This window comes from Callorhinchus milii, unplaced genomic scaffold (genome assembly GCF_018977255.1).
Source record: "Callorhinchus milii isolate IMCB2004 unplaced genomic scaffold, IMCB_Cmil_1.0 Scaffold30, whole genome shotgun sequence".
Lineage (NCBI taxonomy): Eukaryota > Metazoa > Chordata > Chondrichthyes > Chimaeriformes > Callorhinchidae > Callorhinchus > Callorhinchus milii.
In genome coordinates, this window is record NW_024704771.1 from 1,062,079 (window position 1) to 1,079,904 (window position 17,826).

The following is a 17,826-nucleotide window of genomic DNA, read 5'->3' on the forward strand; positions in this document are numbered from 1 at the left end:
GCCCCCCGTCTGATTGATTCTGCGCGTGCGTCAGGGCGCGAGGGGGGGGTGGGGCAATCGCTCCCGCCTGACTGCGCGTGCGTCAGGAGAGGGGGGGGCTCTCCCACGCGTGACTGCGCGTGCGTCAGGGCAGGGGATTTCCCCTTCGAGACTGCGCATGCGTCGCGACACACACACAAACACACACACAGAGAGAGAGTGAGAGTTTGGAAGAAGTTTTCTTATCGGAAAGACACCTTTGTGGGTTGTCGAGTGTGTTTGAGTGCACGTGGGGGTGTGGTTGATCCATGACAATGCTTTATAATAATAATAATAATCCTTGCAATTTGTTATATTTGGATGTCCTCCCGACCTGAAAGGTGCCGTACAAATGTAATTTTGTATTTTGAATGCAGCGCCTTCTCACATCATTGAGACGTCTCAAAGCGCTTCACAGAACTTACTGTAAAGTGAATTGACTGCATGTTTTGCGGGCGGAATTCGACAGCCAATTGCATACATCAACGTCCCATAAACAGTTCATGGATAAAGTGACCGAATATTTTTGGAGAGATTCATTACCCTCAGAAACAATCCGACAATCAACTAGCAACATACTAAGTAAACAGAGGCGTGTGGAGTAAGGAAACCTGCCTAACCAATCAGGTATAAAAACAGCACCCAGTCAGAAACTGAGAGATCCAAACAATTGCCGGCTGCCTGCCACTCTCCAAGGGATAGGCAACTATATATACACGGGGGCTTAAAGCACAAAAGTGAAGCAATAATTGCTGAACTTGTACAAATCATTGGTTAAATTACAACTGGAGTACTTAACTGTATTTGGTTTTGGGCACCTCACTTTAAGAAGGATGTTAAGGCCTTGGTGGGGTGCTGAAGAGGTTTATGAGGAAAACCTTGTATACCGGGGTGAGGAGCTATTTTTATAATAATAATAATAATCCTTGCATTTGATATCGCGCTTTTCACATCTTCTAGACATCTCAAAGCGCTTCACAAAATAGACTGTAAAGTGAACTGACTGTATATTTGTGGGCGAAATGTATGAGGAGAGATTGGAGACGTTGGGCCAGAGAATGCCAGAGGTGAACAAAATTATGGGGGACGTTTCATGGTAAATAAGGGAGAAGCTATTTCCACTGGTAGTGGAGGCAGTGATTTGGGGTCATAGTTATAAGATAGAAATAAATAAATCATAATCCTTCTATTTGATATGTCATCGAGATGTCTTCTTCAAGATGCTTCGTAGAATATACTGTGAAGTGAATTATATTTGTGGACGATATATGAGAGATAGAGCCCTGATTCGGTGTGGGGATAAGGCAGGGCAGTGGGATGGAATGGACACCTTGCTGTGAGAGCTGGTGCAGACTAGATGGACCTAACTTCCTATGATTCTATAAGTGCGTGCATTACCACTGCTGTCAGGGGGAATCTGTTGAAGATGGACCAGGGTTTCTAGTTCCTTTCAGGAAGAAACCCAACTTGGAACAGACAGAGGGTAGCGTGGGTTCAGGCCAAGGTTAGACTGGACAAGGGGACGAGATGGACTGAGAGTGAGCCTTTATAGATGTGATGATGGATTCACTGCCCCCGACTCCATCACACATTGGGAATCTGCTGAGCATGTCCCGCACTCTAACAGTCGTGTGGGTTCGGTTGGGAATGGAGGGGAGGCGTGAAGCACTTGGAAGCCATGGTAGAGCGGACCAATGGGAGCACCGGTTACAGACCACCAATGAGAGCACGAGTCACAACTACCCAATGGGAGCACTAGCCACAGCTGGCCATGGCGGCCAGTGAGAGCACCAGCCACAGCTGGCCATGGCGGCCAGTGAGAGCACTAGTCACATCTACCCAATGGGAGCACTAGCCACAGCTGGTCATGGGGCCAGTGAGAGCACCAGCCACAGCTGGCCATGGGGCCAGTGAGAGCACTAGCCACAGCTGGCCATGGGGCCAGTGAGAGCACCAGCCACAGCTGGCCATGGGGCCAGTGAGAGCACCAGCCACAGCTGGCCATGGGGCCAGTGAGAGCACTAGTCACAGCTGGCCATGGCGGCCAGTGAGAGCACCAGCCACAGCTGGCCATGGCGGCCAGTGAGAGTACCAGCCACAGCTGGCCATGGCGGCCAGTGAGAGCACCAGCCACAGCTGGCCATGGCGGCCAGTGAGAGCACCAGCCACAGCTGGCCATGGCGGCCAGTGAGAGCACCAGCCACAGCTGGCCATGGCGGCCAGTGAGAGCACTAGTCACATCTACCCAATGGGAGCACTAGCCACAGCTGGTCATGGGGCCAGTGAGAGCACCAGCCACAGCTGGCCATGGGGCCAGTGAGAGCACTAGTCACAGCTGGCCATGGGGCCAGTGAGAGCACCAGCCACAGCTGGCCATGGCGGCCAGTGAGAGCACCAGCCACAGCTGGCCATGGCGGCCAGTGAGAGCACCAGCCACAGCTGGCCATGGGGCCAGTGAGAGCACCAGTCACAGCTGGCCATGGCGGCCAGTGAGAGCACCAGCCACAGCTGGCCATGGCGGCCAGTGAGAGTACCAGCCACAGCTGGCCATGGCGGCCAGTGAGAGCACCAGCCACAGCTGGCCATGGCGGCCAGTGAGAGCACCAGCCACAGCTGGCCATGGCGGCCAGTGAGAGCACCAGCCACAGCTGGCCATGGCGGCCAGTGAGAGCACAGCCACAGCTGGTCATGGGGCCAGTGAGAGCACCAGCCACAGCTGGCCATGGGGCCAGTGAGAGCACTAGTCACAGCTGGCCATGGGGCCAGTGAGAGCACCAGCCACAGCTGGCCATGGCGGCCAGTGAGAGCACCAGCCACAGCTGGCCATGGCGGCCAGTGAGAGCACCAGCCACAGCTGGCCATGGGGCCAGTGAGAGCACCAGTCACAGCTGGCCATGGCGGCCAGTGAGAGCACCAGCCACAGCTGGTCATGGGGCCAGTGAGAGCACCAGCCACAGCTGGCCATGGGGCCAGTGAGAGCACTAGTCACAGCTGGCCATGGCGGCCAGTGAGAGCACCAGCCACAGCTGGTCATGGGGCCAGTGAGAGCACCAGCCACAGCTGGCCATGGGGCCAGTGAGAGCACTAGTCACAGCTGGCCATGGCGGCCAGTGAGAGCACCAGCCACAGCTGGCCATGGGGCCAGTGAGAGCACCAGTCACAGCTGGCCATGGCGGCCAGTGAGAGCACCAGCCACAGCTGGTCATGGGGCCAGTGAGAGCACCAGCCACAGCTGGCCATGGGGCCAGTGAGAGCACTAGTCACAGCTGGCCATGGCGGCCAGTGAGAGCACCAGCCACAGCTGGCCATGGGGCCAGTGAGAGCACTAGTCACAGCTGGCCATGGCGGCCAGTGAGAGCACCAGCCACAGCTGGCCATGGCGGCCAGTGAGAGCACCAGCCACAGCTGGCCATGGCGGCCAGTGAGAGTACCAGCCACAGCTGGCCATGGGGCCAGTGAGAGCACTAGTCACAGCTGGCCATGGCGGCCAGTGAGAGCACCAGCCACAGCTGGCCATGGGGCCAGTGAGAGCACTAGTCACAGCTGGCCATGGCGGCCAGTGAGAGCACCAGCCACAGCTGGCCATGGCGGCCAGTGAGAGCACCAGCCACAGCTGGCCATGGGGCCAGTGAGAGTACCAGCCACAGCTGGCCATGGGGCCAGTGAGAGCACTGGCCATGGCGGCCAGCGAGAGTCAGCCAGTGCGTGAAACCAGCCAATGAAAATTGAAGGATTACAGCCAGCCAATGGTATTCAGCCAATGGTAGTGGCTGTTGGAGGCAGATAGTGGGTACGCCGGACCAATGGAAACGGCGGTTACAGGCGTCTAGTGGGTGAGGCAGAGGCCGACCAATGGAAGCGGCGGTTACAGGCGGCCACGGTGGGAGGCGGACCAATGGGTGAGGTGGTTACAGGCGGCCACGGTGGGAGGCGGACCAATGGGTGAGGTGGTTACAGGCGGCCACGGTGGGAGGCGGACCAATGGGTGAGGTGGTTACAGGCGGCCACGGTGGGAGGCGGACCAATGGGAGAGGCGGTTACAGCGGGGCTGGGATTTGTGTGATGGCGGTTACGGACCGCATCGCGTCGCGCGCTGACTGACCCCCCGCCGCCACCACCGCCGCCATTAGCCACACGGCACGGGAGCCAACCCGCTGCCCATGGAGACACCGGGGGGCGACGGCATCGTCAACCTGCTGACAGACGATGAGGAAGAGGAGGAGGAGAAACCCGAGGCCCAGGCCTCACCCGGGGCCCAGCCGGGGCCTGGCTCCCAGCGGAGGCTCCACCTGCAGCCCCCGGTACCCGTCCCGGTTCCGGTCGAGCTCAGCGCCATCCTGACCGGGGTGGAGCTGGCGGGGGAGGCGCTGATGGAGGAGCAGCGGCAGCGCGAGCGCGGCCTCGTCCTGAGGGAGAACCAGAGGCTCTTCACCGAGGTGAGACCCCGGGGGGAGGCCCCGGGCCCCGGGCCTGGTCTGCCCTCTCACACACTGTCACAGTCACACACACAGTCAGTCACACACTGCCACACAGTCACACAGTCAGTCACACACTGTCACAGTCACACAGTCAGTCAGTCGCACAGTCACACACACAGACAGTCACACACACAGTCAGTCACACAGTCACACACACAGACAGTCACACACACAGTCAGTCACACACTGTTACAGTCACACACAGTCACACACTGTAACACACAGTCACACACTGAAACACACACAGTCACACACTGTAACACAGTCACACACTGTAACACACACAGTCACACACACAGTCACACACAGTCACACACACACACAGTCACACACTGTAACACACAGTCACACACTGTAACACACAGTCACACACTGTAACACACAGTCACACACTGTAACACACAGTCACACACAGTCACACACTGTTACAGTCACACAGTTAGTCACACAGTCACACACACAGTCAGTCACACACTGTCACAGTCACACAGTCAGTCAGTCACACACAGTCAGTCACACACACACAGTCAGTCACACACACAGTCAGTCACACATACACAGTCAGTCACATACACACACACACACACAGTCAGTCACATTGTACTCCCAACTACACACACACACACAGTCAGTCACACACAGAGTCAGTCACACATACACATACACAGTCAGACACAGAGTCAGTCACACATACACACGGTCACACATACACACACACACACAGTCATTCACACATACACACACACACAGTCAGTCACACATACACACACACAGTCAGTCACACATACACACACACAGTCAGTCACACATACACACACAGTCTCACACACACACAGAGAGACACACACACACAGACACACTCACAGTCTCACACAAACAGTCACAGTCTCACACAAACAGTCACACACACACACAGTCAGTCACACACACATTCACACACACATACATACAGTCACCAGTCAGTCACACACATACACCTAGTCATACACACCTAGTCATACACACACAGTCACACACACACAGTCAGTCACACACACACAGTCACGCACACACAGTCTCACACACACACACAGTGAGTCGCATACACAGTTAGTCACACAAACACACACAGTCTCACACACACAGTCACACACACAGTCAGTCACACAAAGTCAGTCACACACGCAGTCAGTCAGTCACACAGTCTCACACACACAGTCAGTCACACACACACAGTCACAGTGAGTCTCACACACACAGTCAGTCACACACACAGTCACAGTCAGTCACACACCCAGTCACACACACAACAGTCTCAGACAGTCACACCACCACACAGTCACAGTCAGTCACACACACATTCAGACACACACACAGTCAATCACACACACACCCACAGTCAGTCTGACACATGCAGTCACAGTCTCACACACATACACAGTCACAAACAGTCACACATACACAAAGTCACAATCACAACACACACAGTCACAGCAGACACACACACAGTCACACACACAGTCAGTCACACACAGTCACACACACACAGTCAGTCACACACACACACACGCATACTCACAGACAGACACACACAGTCACACACACACACAGTCAGTCACACACACGCATACTCACAGACAGACACACAAACAGTCACACACACACAGTTAAAGTCAGTCACACACAGTCACACACACACACAGTCATAGTCAGTCATGCACACGCAGACAGTCAGTCACACACACCTTGTGTCTGATCTTCCAAAATTCCTTGGATTCTGGAGCAGTGCCCATGGACTGGAAGATCACAAATGTCACACCACTGTTTAAAAAGGGGGAAAGGAAAAGATGGGGAACTATAGACCAATTAGTCTCACATCAGTGATGGGAAACATTTTAGAATCGTTGATTAAGGATGTGGTAGTGCGGTATTTAGGGCACAATATAATTAGGCCGAGTCAACACGGCTTTACAAAAGGGAAGTCATGTTTGACAAATCTCAGAGAGTTTTTTGAGGACATTTCCAGTAAAGTGGATATGGGTGAATCAGTGGATGTGGTCTATTTTGACTTCCAGAAGGCATTCGATAAGGTGCCGCACAAAAGGTTAGTCCAAAAGATAAGGGCCCATGGAATTGGGGAGAGCATATTAACGTGGATTGGGGAACGGTTAACGGGTCGGAAACACAGATTAGGGATAAACGGGTCCTTTTCGGATTGGTGGGATGTGACTAGTGGAGGGCCACAAGGATCAGTCCCTGGGCCTCAGCTATTTACCATCTACCCCAACGATCTGATGTGGACATCGAAGTTAATATATCTAAATTCGCGGATGACACAAAACAAAACGAGGAGGAAGTGTCAACACAGAGGACGACATTAAAAACAATGCAGTGAGACATAGAGAGGTGAGGTGACTGGGCAGGTAGGTGCCGATGAAGTATAATGTAGGGAGTGCGAAGTCATCCGCCTCAGTAGCAAAAACAGTAGAGCGGATTATCGTTTAGAAGGGGAGAGATTGGAATGTGTCAGTGTCCAGAGGGACTCGGGTGTCCTTGTACACCAGTCACAGAGAGTTAGTCTGCAGGTGCAGCAGCAATTAGGAAGGGGAACGGTATGTTAGCGTTCAGTATGAAAGGATTAGAGTATAAGAGTAGGGAAGTGTTGCTGCCACTGTATAGGACTCTGGTGAGACCACACCTGGAATACTGGGGGCAGTTTTGGTCTTCTCATTTAAGGAAGGATGTACTTGCCTCGGAGGGGGAGCAGCGTAGATTTACTGGGTTAGTACCAGGGATGAAGGGGATGAGTTACGAGGATAGGCTGAACAATTTGAGAATTAGAGGGGATCTTATAGAAACCTATAAGATCATCAAAGGGCAGTTGAGGAAGAACTTCTTCACTCAAAGGGTGGTGAATGTATGGAATTCGCTACCCCAACACAGTCAGTTAGTCACACACACAGTCAGTCAGTCACGCACACAGTCACACACACATACACACAGTCACAGTCAAACACACACACACACACAAAGTCACACACACAGTTACAGTCAGTCACACACAGTCTCACACACACAGTCACAGCCAATCACATACACACGGACAGTCAGTCACACACACAGTCAGTCACGCGCGCGCAGTCAGTCACACACAGTCTCAGTCAATCGCACACACGCAGTCACAGTCAGTCACACACACACAATCACAGTCAATCACGCACACGCAGACAGTCAGTCACACAGTCAGTCACACACACAGTCACAGTCAATCACGCACACGCAGACAGTCAGTCACACACACAGTCAGTCACACGCACACACAGTCACATTCAGTCCCACATACACACAGTCACAGTCGGTCACACACATACTCAGTCAGTCACACACACACACACAGTCACAGTCAGTCACACACAGTCACAGTCAGTCACACACAGTCACAGTCAATCACACACAGTCAGTCAGTCACACAACACAGTCACAGTCAATTACGCACAAGCAGACAGTCAGACACATACATACGGCCAGTCACACACGCACACACAGAGTCACGCAAACACACAGTCACACACAGAGTCACATACACACAGTCACACACACAGTCACAGTCAGTCACACACACACAGTCTCAGTCAGTCGCACACAGTCATAGTCAGTCACACACACATTAAGACACACACAGTCAGTTAATCACACACATGCACACAGTCAGTCACACACACACACAGACACACACATAGTCAGTCACACACACACACAGTCACAGGCAGACACACGCACATAGTCACACACACAGTTACAGTCAGTCACGCACACATTGATTCACACACAGTCAGTCATAAACACAGCCACAGTCAGTCACACACAGTTACAGTTAGTCACACACACACGCGCGCACACACAGTCAGTCTCACACACAGTCAGTCAGTCATTCACACACACACAGTCACATGCAGTCACAGTCAGTCACACACACAGTCGCACACAGTCAGTCTGTCTCATACACAGTCCGTCTCGCACACAGCAGTCTGTCTCGCGCATGCGCTGTCCGTCTCAAGAGACGTATTGCGTGCTACGGACTGCGCACATGAGACACACTGCACACGCACGCGTTCAGCCCATCTCTCACATTCACACAGTCACACACATACAGTCTCTCACACTCACACAGTCACACACATACAGTCTCTCACACTCACACAGTCACACACATACAGTCTCTCACACTCACAGTCACACACATACAGTCTCACACACACACTGCCAGACACATACAGTCTCACACACACAGTCAGTCACACACACACAGTCAGCGCCTTGGGTCGTCCTCCTGACCTGATACAAATGTAATTTGACGTTGTTGCTGACTGACTGTGTGTGTCTGACTGACAGTCTGTGTGTCTTTGGGTAAGTTTCCTTTACTCCACTCCACACGACTTTATTTATCCGGCAGCAAGCCGACTGATGGATCACTTTTCCATGACGGTTTGTCGGGTGGGGGGAACGCTGCCGGGCGCAGTTGTCTGCCACGTTTCGCCCACAAAACACACGGTCACTCCACCTCATAGCCTGTCCTGTGAAGCGCTTTGAGACGTCCCAGCGACGTGATAAGGCGCTGTGTCAGATTATTGTATCTAACGTAACCCCCTCCCCTCTCTCTCTCTCTCACACAGTTTGTGGACTTCTGCCGAACGTTGACGGAGGAGAACCCGGAGGTGATCAACTTCCTGGAGAAGAAGTACAGCAAGGCCTTCGGGGCCTACCTCTCCTCCACCGAGTTCCGGAACGTGCTGGGCCGCTGCCTGACCCGGGTGCAGAGCAAGAGGAGCAAAGTCTTTGTCTACATCAAGGAGCTGTGCACGGCCCTGAAGGCCAACTCCCAGAAGACCAAGGCAGCGCTGGGGGCAGTCGCGGCAACGGCGATGATTACGGGCCGCGACGGGGGGCCGGAGGGCCGGGGCGACCAGCTCAAGGCCCCGGCCCCCGACCGGAAGCGCTCCGGGGGGGGCTCCCGCCGGCAGATCCGCTACCTGGAGAACCTGCTGAGCGTCTACACCAATGAGATCCGGCGCCTGCAGGAGAAGGAGCTGGACCTGAACCAGCTGGAGGACGAGGATTCAGTCTACATCCAGGAGCATCGGTTGAAGAAGAAGATGGTGAAGATCTTCCAGAAGCTGTGCGAGCTGAAGAGCTGCTCCAGCCTGACCGGCCGGGTCATCGAGCAGCGCATCGCCTTCACGGGCACCCGCTACCCCGAGGTCAACCGGCGGGTCGAGAGGTTCATCAACAAGCCCGACAACTTCCCCGACTACCAGGACATTCGCAACATCATCACCAAGGCCAACGCCAGGCACGGCCTGGGCCTGGGCCAGAGGCACATCCAGAGCATGGCCCAGGATGCCTTCAGGGAGGTGGGCAACCGCCTACAGGAGAGGAGGCACCTGGACCTGGTCTATAACTTTGGCAGCCACCTCACAGACGATTACAAACCAGGTGGGTCGGAGATCAGAGACGCCCCTTGTCGTAACCACCACCCAACCCCCATGGTCGGCTTCACGTCCCCCCACCCCATCTGCCCTGCCATCAGCAGTCGGGTACCTTCAGTGTATCTGGAGGCCTGTAGCTCGGTGGTTAGAGCCCTCGACTCGCAAGTGAGAGGACCCGGGTTCAACTCCCGTGCAGGGAGAGAAGTTAGGCAAGTTTCCTCACTCCACACACGCCTCTGTTTACCCAGCAAAGGGGAACCCTGTTGTTAGTCGATTGGCGGATCGTTTATCCGGGGGTAATAATTCCTTCAAAAATAATAAATTGGTCACTCAATCCACAGCTGTTTGTGGGACGCCGCTGTGCTCACTTGGCTGCCGTGTTTCGCCCACAAAATACACAGTTAATTCATTTTACTTTATATTATGTGAAACGCTTTGAGACGTCTCGGAGATGTGATAAGCCACTGTATCATAGAATCATAGAATAATACAGCATAGAAGGAGGCCATTCGACCCATCGCGTCTGGGCCGGCGCTTTTAAAAGAGCTATCCAGATCAATCCCACTCCCCCGCATCTCTCCCCATAGCTCTGCAAACTTGTCCTCCCCAAATAATTATTTACTTCTCTCTTAAAAGTTGTTATCAGATTGGCTTCCACCGTCCTTTCAGGCAGTGCATTCCAGATCTGAACAATTCGCTGTGTGAAAAAATGTCTCCTCACCTCCCCACTGTTTCTATTAACAACTATTTCAAATCGGTGTCCTCGGGTTCCCGACCCACCGCCAGTGGGAATAGTTTCTCCGTGTTCACCCTATCGAATCCCCTCATAATTTTGAAAACTTCTATTAAGTCTCATCTTAACTTTCTCTGGACAACTTTTCTAAATCCTAAAAAATCCTAACTTTTCTAGCCTCCTGATAACTGAAGTCCTTCATTCCTGGTTCCATCCTGATAAATCTCCTCTACACCCTCTCCAATGCCTTGACATCCTTCCTAAAGTGTGGTGCTCAGAACTGAACACAGTCTCTCGCTGAGGCCTAATCAGTGTTTTATAAAGGTTCATCATAACTTCCTGACTTTTGCATTCTATGCCCCTACTTATAAAGCCCAGTATCCTGTATGCTTTTATAACAGCTTTATCTACCTATCCTGCCACCTTCAAACATTTACTTATATGAGCCCCCAGGTCTCTCTGTTCCTTCATACCCCTGAGTATTGTACCATCAGATTATATTGCCTCTCCTCATTCTTCATCCCAAAATGTATTACTTCGCATTTCTCCGCATTAAACCTCATCTGCCACGTGTCTGCCCATGTTACAACAACAACAATATTCCATTTATTGAGCGCCTTTCTCGTCGGGAGGACGTCCCAAGGCGCTGTACAGTTGGGTCAGGACCCGAGCAGGGGGGAAATGGTCAGGGTGAGGGGAGGGAGCGAGGAGCGGGTAGAGAGTCGAGAGAGGAGCTGAATGCACGGTCAAAGAGAAAGGTCTTGAGACCGGCCTTGAAGGAGGAAAGGGAGAACCAGTTACCAGTCTGTCTGTGTCCACTTGCAGTCGGCTACTGTCCTCCTCACTGTTTACGACTTCTCCAGCTTAGTATCATATGCAAAAGATTATTATTGCAAGGATTATTATTGTTGTTATTATTACTAAGCGTTGTGCTGCTGCGTTCCCAGGTAAGGACCCTGCGCTGATGGACACCGGGCTGGACAAGCGTCTGAAAGCGAACCGCTCGCTGGCCATGAGCCACCTGGACGAGGTGGTGAAGAAATACGCAGGAATCCAGGACGTGGGCGAGATCGAGGAGGAGGAGAGGAGGCGGCAGAAAAAACTGCTACAGGCGGCCTCCGCCCCGGAGCCCACTCCCACCACCCCAGCTGAGCCATCGTCCACCACCAGCCCCACCCCAGCCCCTGACAGCACGGACCCAGAGGAGAGGACGAGGGGGGGAGAGCCGGAGGGAAAGCCGGAGGAGAGGCAGGATGCAATGGGATCGGAGGAGGAGGACGGGGAGGAAGAGGAAGAGGAGGAGGAAGAGGAGGATGATGAGGAGGAAGAGGAAGATGACCTGTCATCTGATCCCGACATAGAGGAGGAGCTGGCCAAAATCCCAGAGGAGGCAGAGGGTGAGGAGGAGGCACAGGAAGGTAATGCTGGGTGTAGGGGGTGGGTGCTCTCTCTGCTCGCTGTCAGTTCATATTGTTCTCACACAAGCTATCACTCTTGTGCGCTATTTCTTGCGCATTTCTTTCTCTTGCACACTTAGCGCCCTGTCTTTCTCGCCCGCTCTCACTCCCTAGCACTCTGTCTTTCTCGCATGTTCTCTCTCACTCTCTCTCGCCCGCGGTCACTCAATCCACCACTGTTTGTCGGACACTACTCCGTGCAATTGGCTGCTGCGCTTTGCCCACAAAATATACAGTCAATTCACTTTACGTGAATCGCTTTGAGACGTCTCAACGATGTGATAAGGCGCTATATCAATTTGCGAGGATTATTAACGGGGTTTCGGTTAAAGCTGCAAATCAGCCATATTTATAAGGTGTGTTCTCTCTCTCTCCCACACATCACAGAATATACTGTAATGTGAATTGACTGTATATTTTGTGGGTGAAACGCTCAGTCAGATAAGTGTTGCCTACATGCCAGCATCAAAGGTGGCTGCCTGGCAGTGGTTCTGTGCCCACATCAAAGATGGCTGCCTGAATGTGTTGACGATGTGCCAGCATCAAAGATGGCTGCATCATTGTGCATGCTCCATGCCAGCACCAAAGATGGCCACATTGATTTGTGGGTCACACGCCAGCACCAAAAATGGCTGCCTCCTATCCTCACCCGTTTCTTCCTAACATTGTCGTTTCAGAGGAGAAACTGGCGGGCAGCGAGGCCGAGGAGGGGGAGCCGTCTGACGAGTCTGTGGCCTCTTCGGACGAGGAGGAGAGCAGGGTCAGCGAGGAGGAGGAGACTCACCGTCTGAACGGGGGCAAGGAGGAGGAGGAGCCCGAGGGAGAGGGAGGGGTCAGCGCGGACAGGGAGCGCGGAGCAGGGGAGGGGCCCCCAGGGGGCAGCGGCCACAAGTGTGCAGCTGTCCCCATCGCGGTGGGGGGGTCTGGGGCCCATGGTGAGCCTTCCCCCATCACCGCGGCAACGGCGACCGAGACAGGAACGGGAAGCACCAGCGAGGGCGGGGCTGTCACCCCCGCAACGGCAGAGGAGGGGCGGGACTCCAAGAATGGGGGCGGGGCCAGCGAGGGGGGCAGCCCCCTGATGTTTGACCACGAGAAGGCGACGGAAGCCAGAGAACTACATGGGCTCAGCCCCCAGGACACTAACCCCCCAAGCGTTCGCTCAGACCCCCGCCAGGGGGAGAGCCAGAGCCCTCCCCCCGAACACGAGCCAGAGTCGGCCCCAAGCACAAACAGCCTGGCCCCCCCACGCCCCCGGGACACGGAGCTGCGGGCGGATGAAAAAGCCGCACGAGACGAGCCGTGCTCCGGGAAGATGCAGGAGCGACACGCGCAGAGACCAGAGACGTGTCTGACCGCAGTGAACGGCAGGAAGCGGGAATCTACCAACCACGGAGCCTCCCCCATCACCAAGCGGGTTAAGAGGGAGGTCGGAGCACAGGACTGGTAAGTCTTATGAGTGGAAATTGCCCCCCCCCACCCCGGGCTAGGGATAGGAAGTAATGCACAGTCCCCCTCGGAGAGACACACATCGGTTAGCTAATGCCGGACAGTGTTTGGCACAGATTGGCAAGAGTTTAGGCTTTGGGTTTAACCAGCTAAACCGCGTGCACTCGTCCTGTAGCCCAGGGGTTAGAGCCCTCGCCTCACAAGCGAGAGACCTGGGTTTGATTCCCGGGCCCGGGGGATGGGAGGGGGGGGAACGTTGCGCAAGTTTCCTTAGTCCTCTGTTTGCCCAGCAGTAAGTAGGAATACGGTAGTTAGTCAATTGGCGGATTGCTTTTCCAGAGGTAATAATCATAAAAAAATTACTATTAATAATTTGGTCGCTCAATCCGCGACTGTTTGCGGGACACTGCTGTGCGCAATTCACTGCCGTGTTTTGCCCACAAAAATATACAGTCATAAAATGATCAAAGGGGAAGGTCTTAAGATGGGCCTTGAAGGAGGACCTGTGGGGTGAAGGTCCAGATGGTGGAGCCAGAGAGGCTGCAGGTCGGACCGCCGATGGGTTGGGGGGGGCAGGGTGAGGACATGGAGCGGACAGATTGGTAATGTTTTAGTCACAGAGGTAGGGAGGAGCAAGACCTATTATTAATATTAAATCAGAAATAATAATGATTTGGTCACTCAATCCATGACTGTCTGTGAGACGCTGCTGTGCGCAATTGGCTGCTGTGTTTCACCCCCAAAATATACAGTCAATTCACTTCACAGTATGTTCTGTGACGTGGTTTGAGATGTCTTGAAGACGTGATGAGATGCTGTATGAAATGCAAGGATTAATATTGTTTGGGGGTTTGGTTAAAGTTGAATATCAGTTAGTTCTATTCCTTTCCAAGATCCTGGAACGAGTTGTTGCTTCCCAGCTTTGCTCCTTCCTCTCTCACCACTCCCTTCTCGAACCCCTCAAAGCCCTCCATGTTCTTGCTCCCCCCTACCTCTCCGACCTCCTAACCCCCTACCATCCTGTTCGCTCCCTCCCTCCCTCCGCTCAGCGGGCTCCGGCCTGCTTCATGCCTCACTCGCCCCACTTCCCTGCCGCCCACAGCACAGAAACCGCCCTGGTCAAAGTGACCAATGACATTCTGTCCATCTGTGACCATGGCTCCCTCTGCCTCCTCATCCTCCTTGACCTCTCTGCTGCCTTCAACACTGTTGACCACTCTATCCTCATCCACCGCCTCTCGTCACCACAGACGCTGACAGCATCACCATCCATGGTTGAACACTCCATCTTGCTGAGCCGGTCTAGAACCTTGGTGTCTTGTTTGACCCTCAACTATCCTTTCTACCCCAAATCTGCGCCATGACCCGCTCTGCCTTCCCCACCTCTGCACCATCACCCGGCTCCAGCACTGTCTAACACAGCAGGCCCCCGAGACCCTCATACACACCTTCATTACATCCAGGTTCAACTACACAAATTCCCTGCTGGTCGGCCTCCCCAACTCCTCCCTCCACAGGCTGCAGATCATCCAGAATTCTGCAGCCCGTGTCCTCTCCTGCGCCAAACTCCGTGACCCCATCACCCCCATCCTCGCCCGACTCCACTGGCTTTTCACACAGAGGATACGGTTCAAGATCCTGGTCCTCATCATCAAAGCTCTCCATGGCCTCGCTCTCTCCTTCCCCCCCCCCCCGGCACCTCTCCGACCTCCTAACCCCCTACCATCCTGTTCGCTCCCTCCGCTCAGCGGCCTCTGGGCTGCTTCATGTCCCTCACTTCGCTCGCTCCACTATCGGCGGGTGGGCCTTCTGCCACTCTGCCCCCACCCTCTGGAACTCCATCCCACAGTCCCTCTGCCTCGCCCCCTCCCTCCCTCACCACCTTCAACACTCAACTCAAGACATTCCTCTTCGATCAGGCTTTCAAACTCCCCGCTTACCCCTCCCCACCCCGACCCCCAGCTCAGGTCCGTAACTCTGTCTGTCCAGTGCCTTGGGATGTCCTCCCGACGTGAAAGGCACTACATCAAATGTAATTTTGTTGTGGTGGTTGTTGTATTTATAAAATGAGTTGTCTTGTATCCCCTCTCTCTCTCTCTCTCCTCCCCGTCTCTCTCTCTCACTAAATCTCTCTGGTTTCTCTGATGAATGGGCACACAGTGGTGTGGAGGTGATCGAGCTGATGGAGTCAGACGAAGGCTCGGAGGAGCTGGCGGGGGGCCTGGTGACGTGTGAGGGGGTGAAGAGCGCGGTGTCTGCTCTCAGCAGCTCACAGCCCAGCCCTGTAAGGCACGAAAGGGTAAAAGGGTTTTCATTAATTTATGCCTTTCTTTCCTCCTCGGGACTCTGTCAGGTGGGGGGGGAGGTGGAGCAGGGGAGGGGGATTGGGGGTTGGGGTAAGGAGCAGAGAGTGCAGGGGTGGGGGGCTGAAGCCCATCACCCATCGCTGAGACAGCCATTGCCCCACCTCTCTGGGCATTTTCTCCTCCCCCCCCCCCGCTCTGCCCCTCCATCACAGCATCGAGTCCCAGCGTCTGGCCTCAACCTCCCTCCTGGCAACCCCCTTATTGACCCTGTGGCTCAGTAGCAGTGTTCTCTCTCCTCTCCGTCAGAGGGTTCAAGCCCCACGTTGGGACTTGGAGGCACGTTGTGTCCAACCGGTGGCCCATGGGCCGCATGCGGCCCAGGGTTGATTTTGTGTCCGGCCGGGAAACACAAAAATATTGCTTAAGCAGCCAGCGGAAAGCTTCTCAAACGGGGCATCTGGCCCTCGGCAGCCAAAATGTTGGAACCCCCTCTCCTCCCACATACCCCCACCCTCTCCACCGGTCTGGGCTGACGCTCCAGTGTAGTGCTGGGAGGAGAGAGCACCGGCTGCATTGTCGAAGGTGTTGTCCTTCGGGTGAGAAGCTGAACTGAGGTCCCGTCTGCCTGTTCAGGTGGAGAAGGGAGATTCCCCCCCCCTCTCTCCCCCGGTGTCCCAGCCAACAATCCCCCCAAATAAAATTTGTTCAAGCCGGGCTGCAAGACTTTCCACCATCTGGTGGGAAAATAAAAGGGCAGGGGGTGGGGAGGAGAGAGAGAAAGGGTGGGGTGTGTGTGTGTGTGCTGAGGGTTGGGTGTGTGTGTGTGTGCTGAGGTTCGGGGTGTGTGTGTGTGTGCTGAGGGTCGGGGCGTGTTTGTGTGCTGAGGGTCGGAGCATGTGTGTGTGTGTGCTGAGGGTCGGGGGGTGTGTGTGTGTGTGTGCGCTGAGGGTCGGGGGGTGTGTGTTTGTGTGTTAATCGCTCGTCTGTCCGTGTCTCTTCAGGTGAATGTGGCGACACAGTGTGACCCGGAGGAGATCATTGTCTTGTCTGACTCCGACTGAAGTGGGTTTGAGGTGGGGGGGAGGTGGAGGACGGACGGACGGACAGACAGACTTACAGACAGTCAGACGCGGGAATCATGCCCCCGCTCCAGGCAGCCACCGAGCGAGTCAACCGCACACCGGCCAGACAGCGACCGAGCAACAAAACAGAGCTGTAAGGAGCGTACACTGGGCCCTCTCTCTCTCTTACTCTCTCTCCCCCACTCCCCCACCACTACCCACCATACCACCCAACCCCCCCCCCCCCCCCCCCAACACCACCCCATACAACTGAGCGCTGTGAGACAACAGCAAAACCACAAACAAACAAACAAACAAAGCCATTGTGTCGGGATCTGGGCTGAAACTTCAGGATCTGTGTCCTTGCTGTCAGCTTAATTGGAAGCCAAACTGTCTTTTCAGCAAGGACTTTCTGTCTGATTCACAAGGACTGACCCCCCGCCCCGCTGTTCCCCCCCCCCCCCCGTGTTGGCTGTGGGTCGGGAGCTGAGAGCTGTGTTCATCTCCCCTCCGTCGGGGGGTGTAAAGTCACCTCCACATTGCGATCGCTCAAAGCGCTTTTACTGCTCACGAAAGAAACAGGTTTCAGCACTTTTTTAATATATATATTTAAGAATAGAACTGGGAATAAATTGAGCTTTTCTCTCCTCTCCTCTCCTGGCTCCGCCCCCCCTCCTCCCTGCAGCCAAACAGCCCCCCGTCCTCCCGCAACCATGCGACCAAACTCTCCCCCACCCCCCCCCCCACCCCGACTCAGTAAGTTTCCCCACTAGACGATGCTCACAGTTTGGCTAAGCTGTTTGCTCTCAACTTTGGTGAAGGTGTGTGTTGGGGCGAGTTTGTGTGTGTGTGTGAGTAT

General features: G+C 54.5%; 1 protein-coding gene across 2 annotated transcripts; it reads left to right on the forward strand.

The window, feature by feature from the left end:
• The first annotated feature begins 4,050 nt into the window (after window positions 1-4,050).
• Window positions 4,051-17,184, forward strand: LOC103172174 (death domain-associated protein 6). Of its 2 annotated transcripts, none has more exons than XM_042344804.1 (6): window positions 4,051-4,454; window positions 9,149-9,968; window positions 11,642-12,112; window positions 12,829-13,597; window positions 15,761-15,899; window positions 16,908-17,184. In XM_042344804.1, exons 1-6 carry the CDS (start codon window positions 4,179-4,181, stop codon window positions 16,965-16,967), a joined length of 2,535 nt encoding a protein of 844 aa, XP_042200738.1. In that variant the 5' UTR covers window positions 4,051-4,178; the 3' UTR covers window positions 16,968-17,184. The 2 variants fall into 2 exon arrangements, with proteins under 2 accessions (XP_042200738.1, XP_042200739.1); XM_042344805.1 differs by having other exon boundaries at window positions 15,761-15,884.
• The last annotated feature ends 642 nt before the right edge of the window (window positions 17,185-17,826 follow it).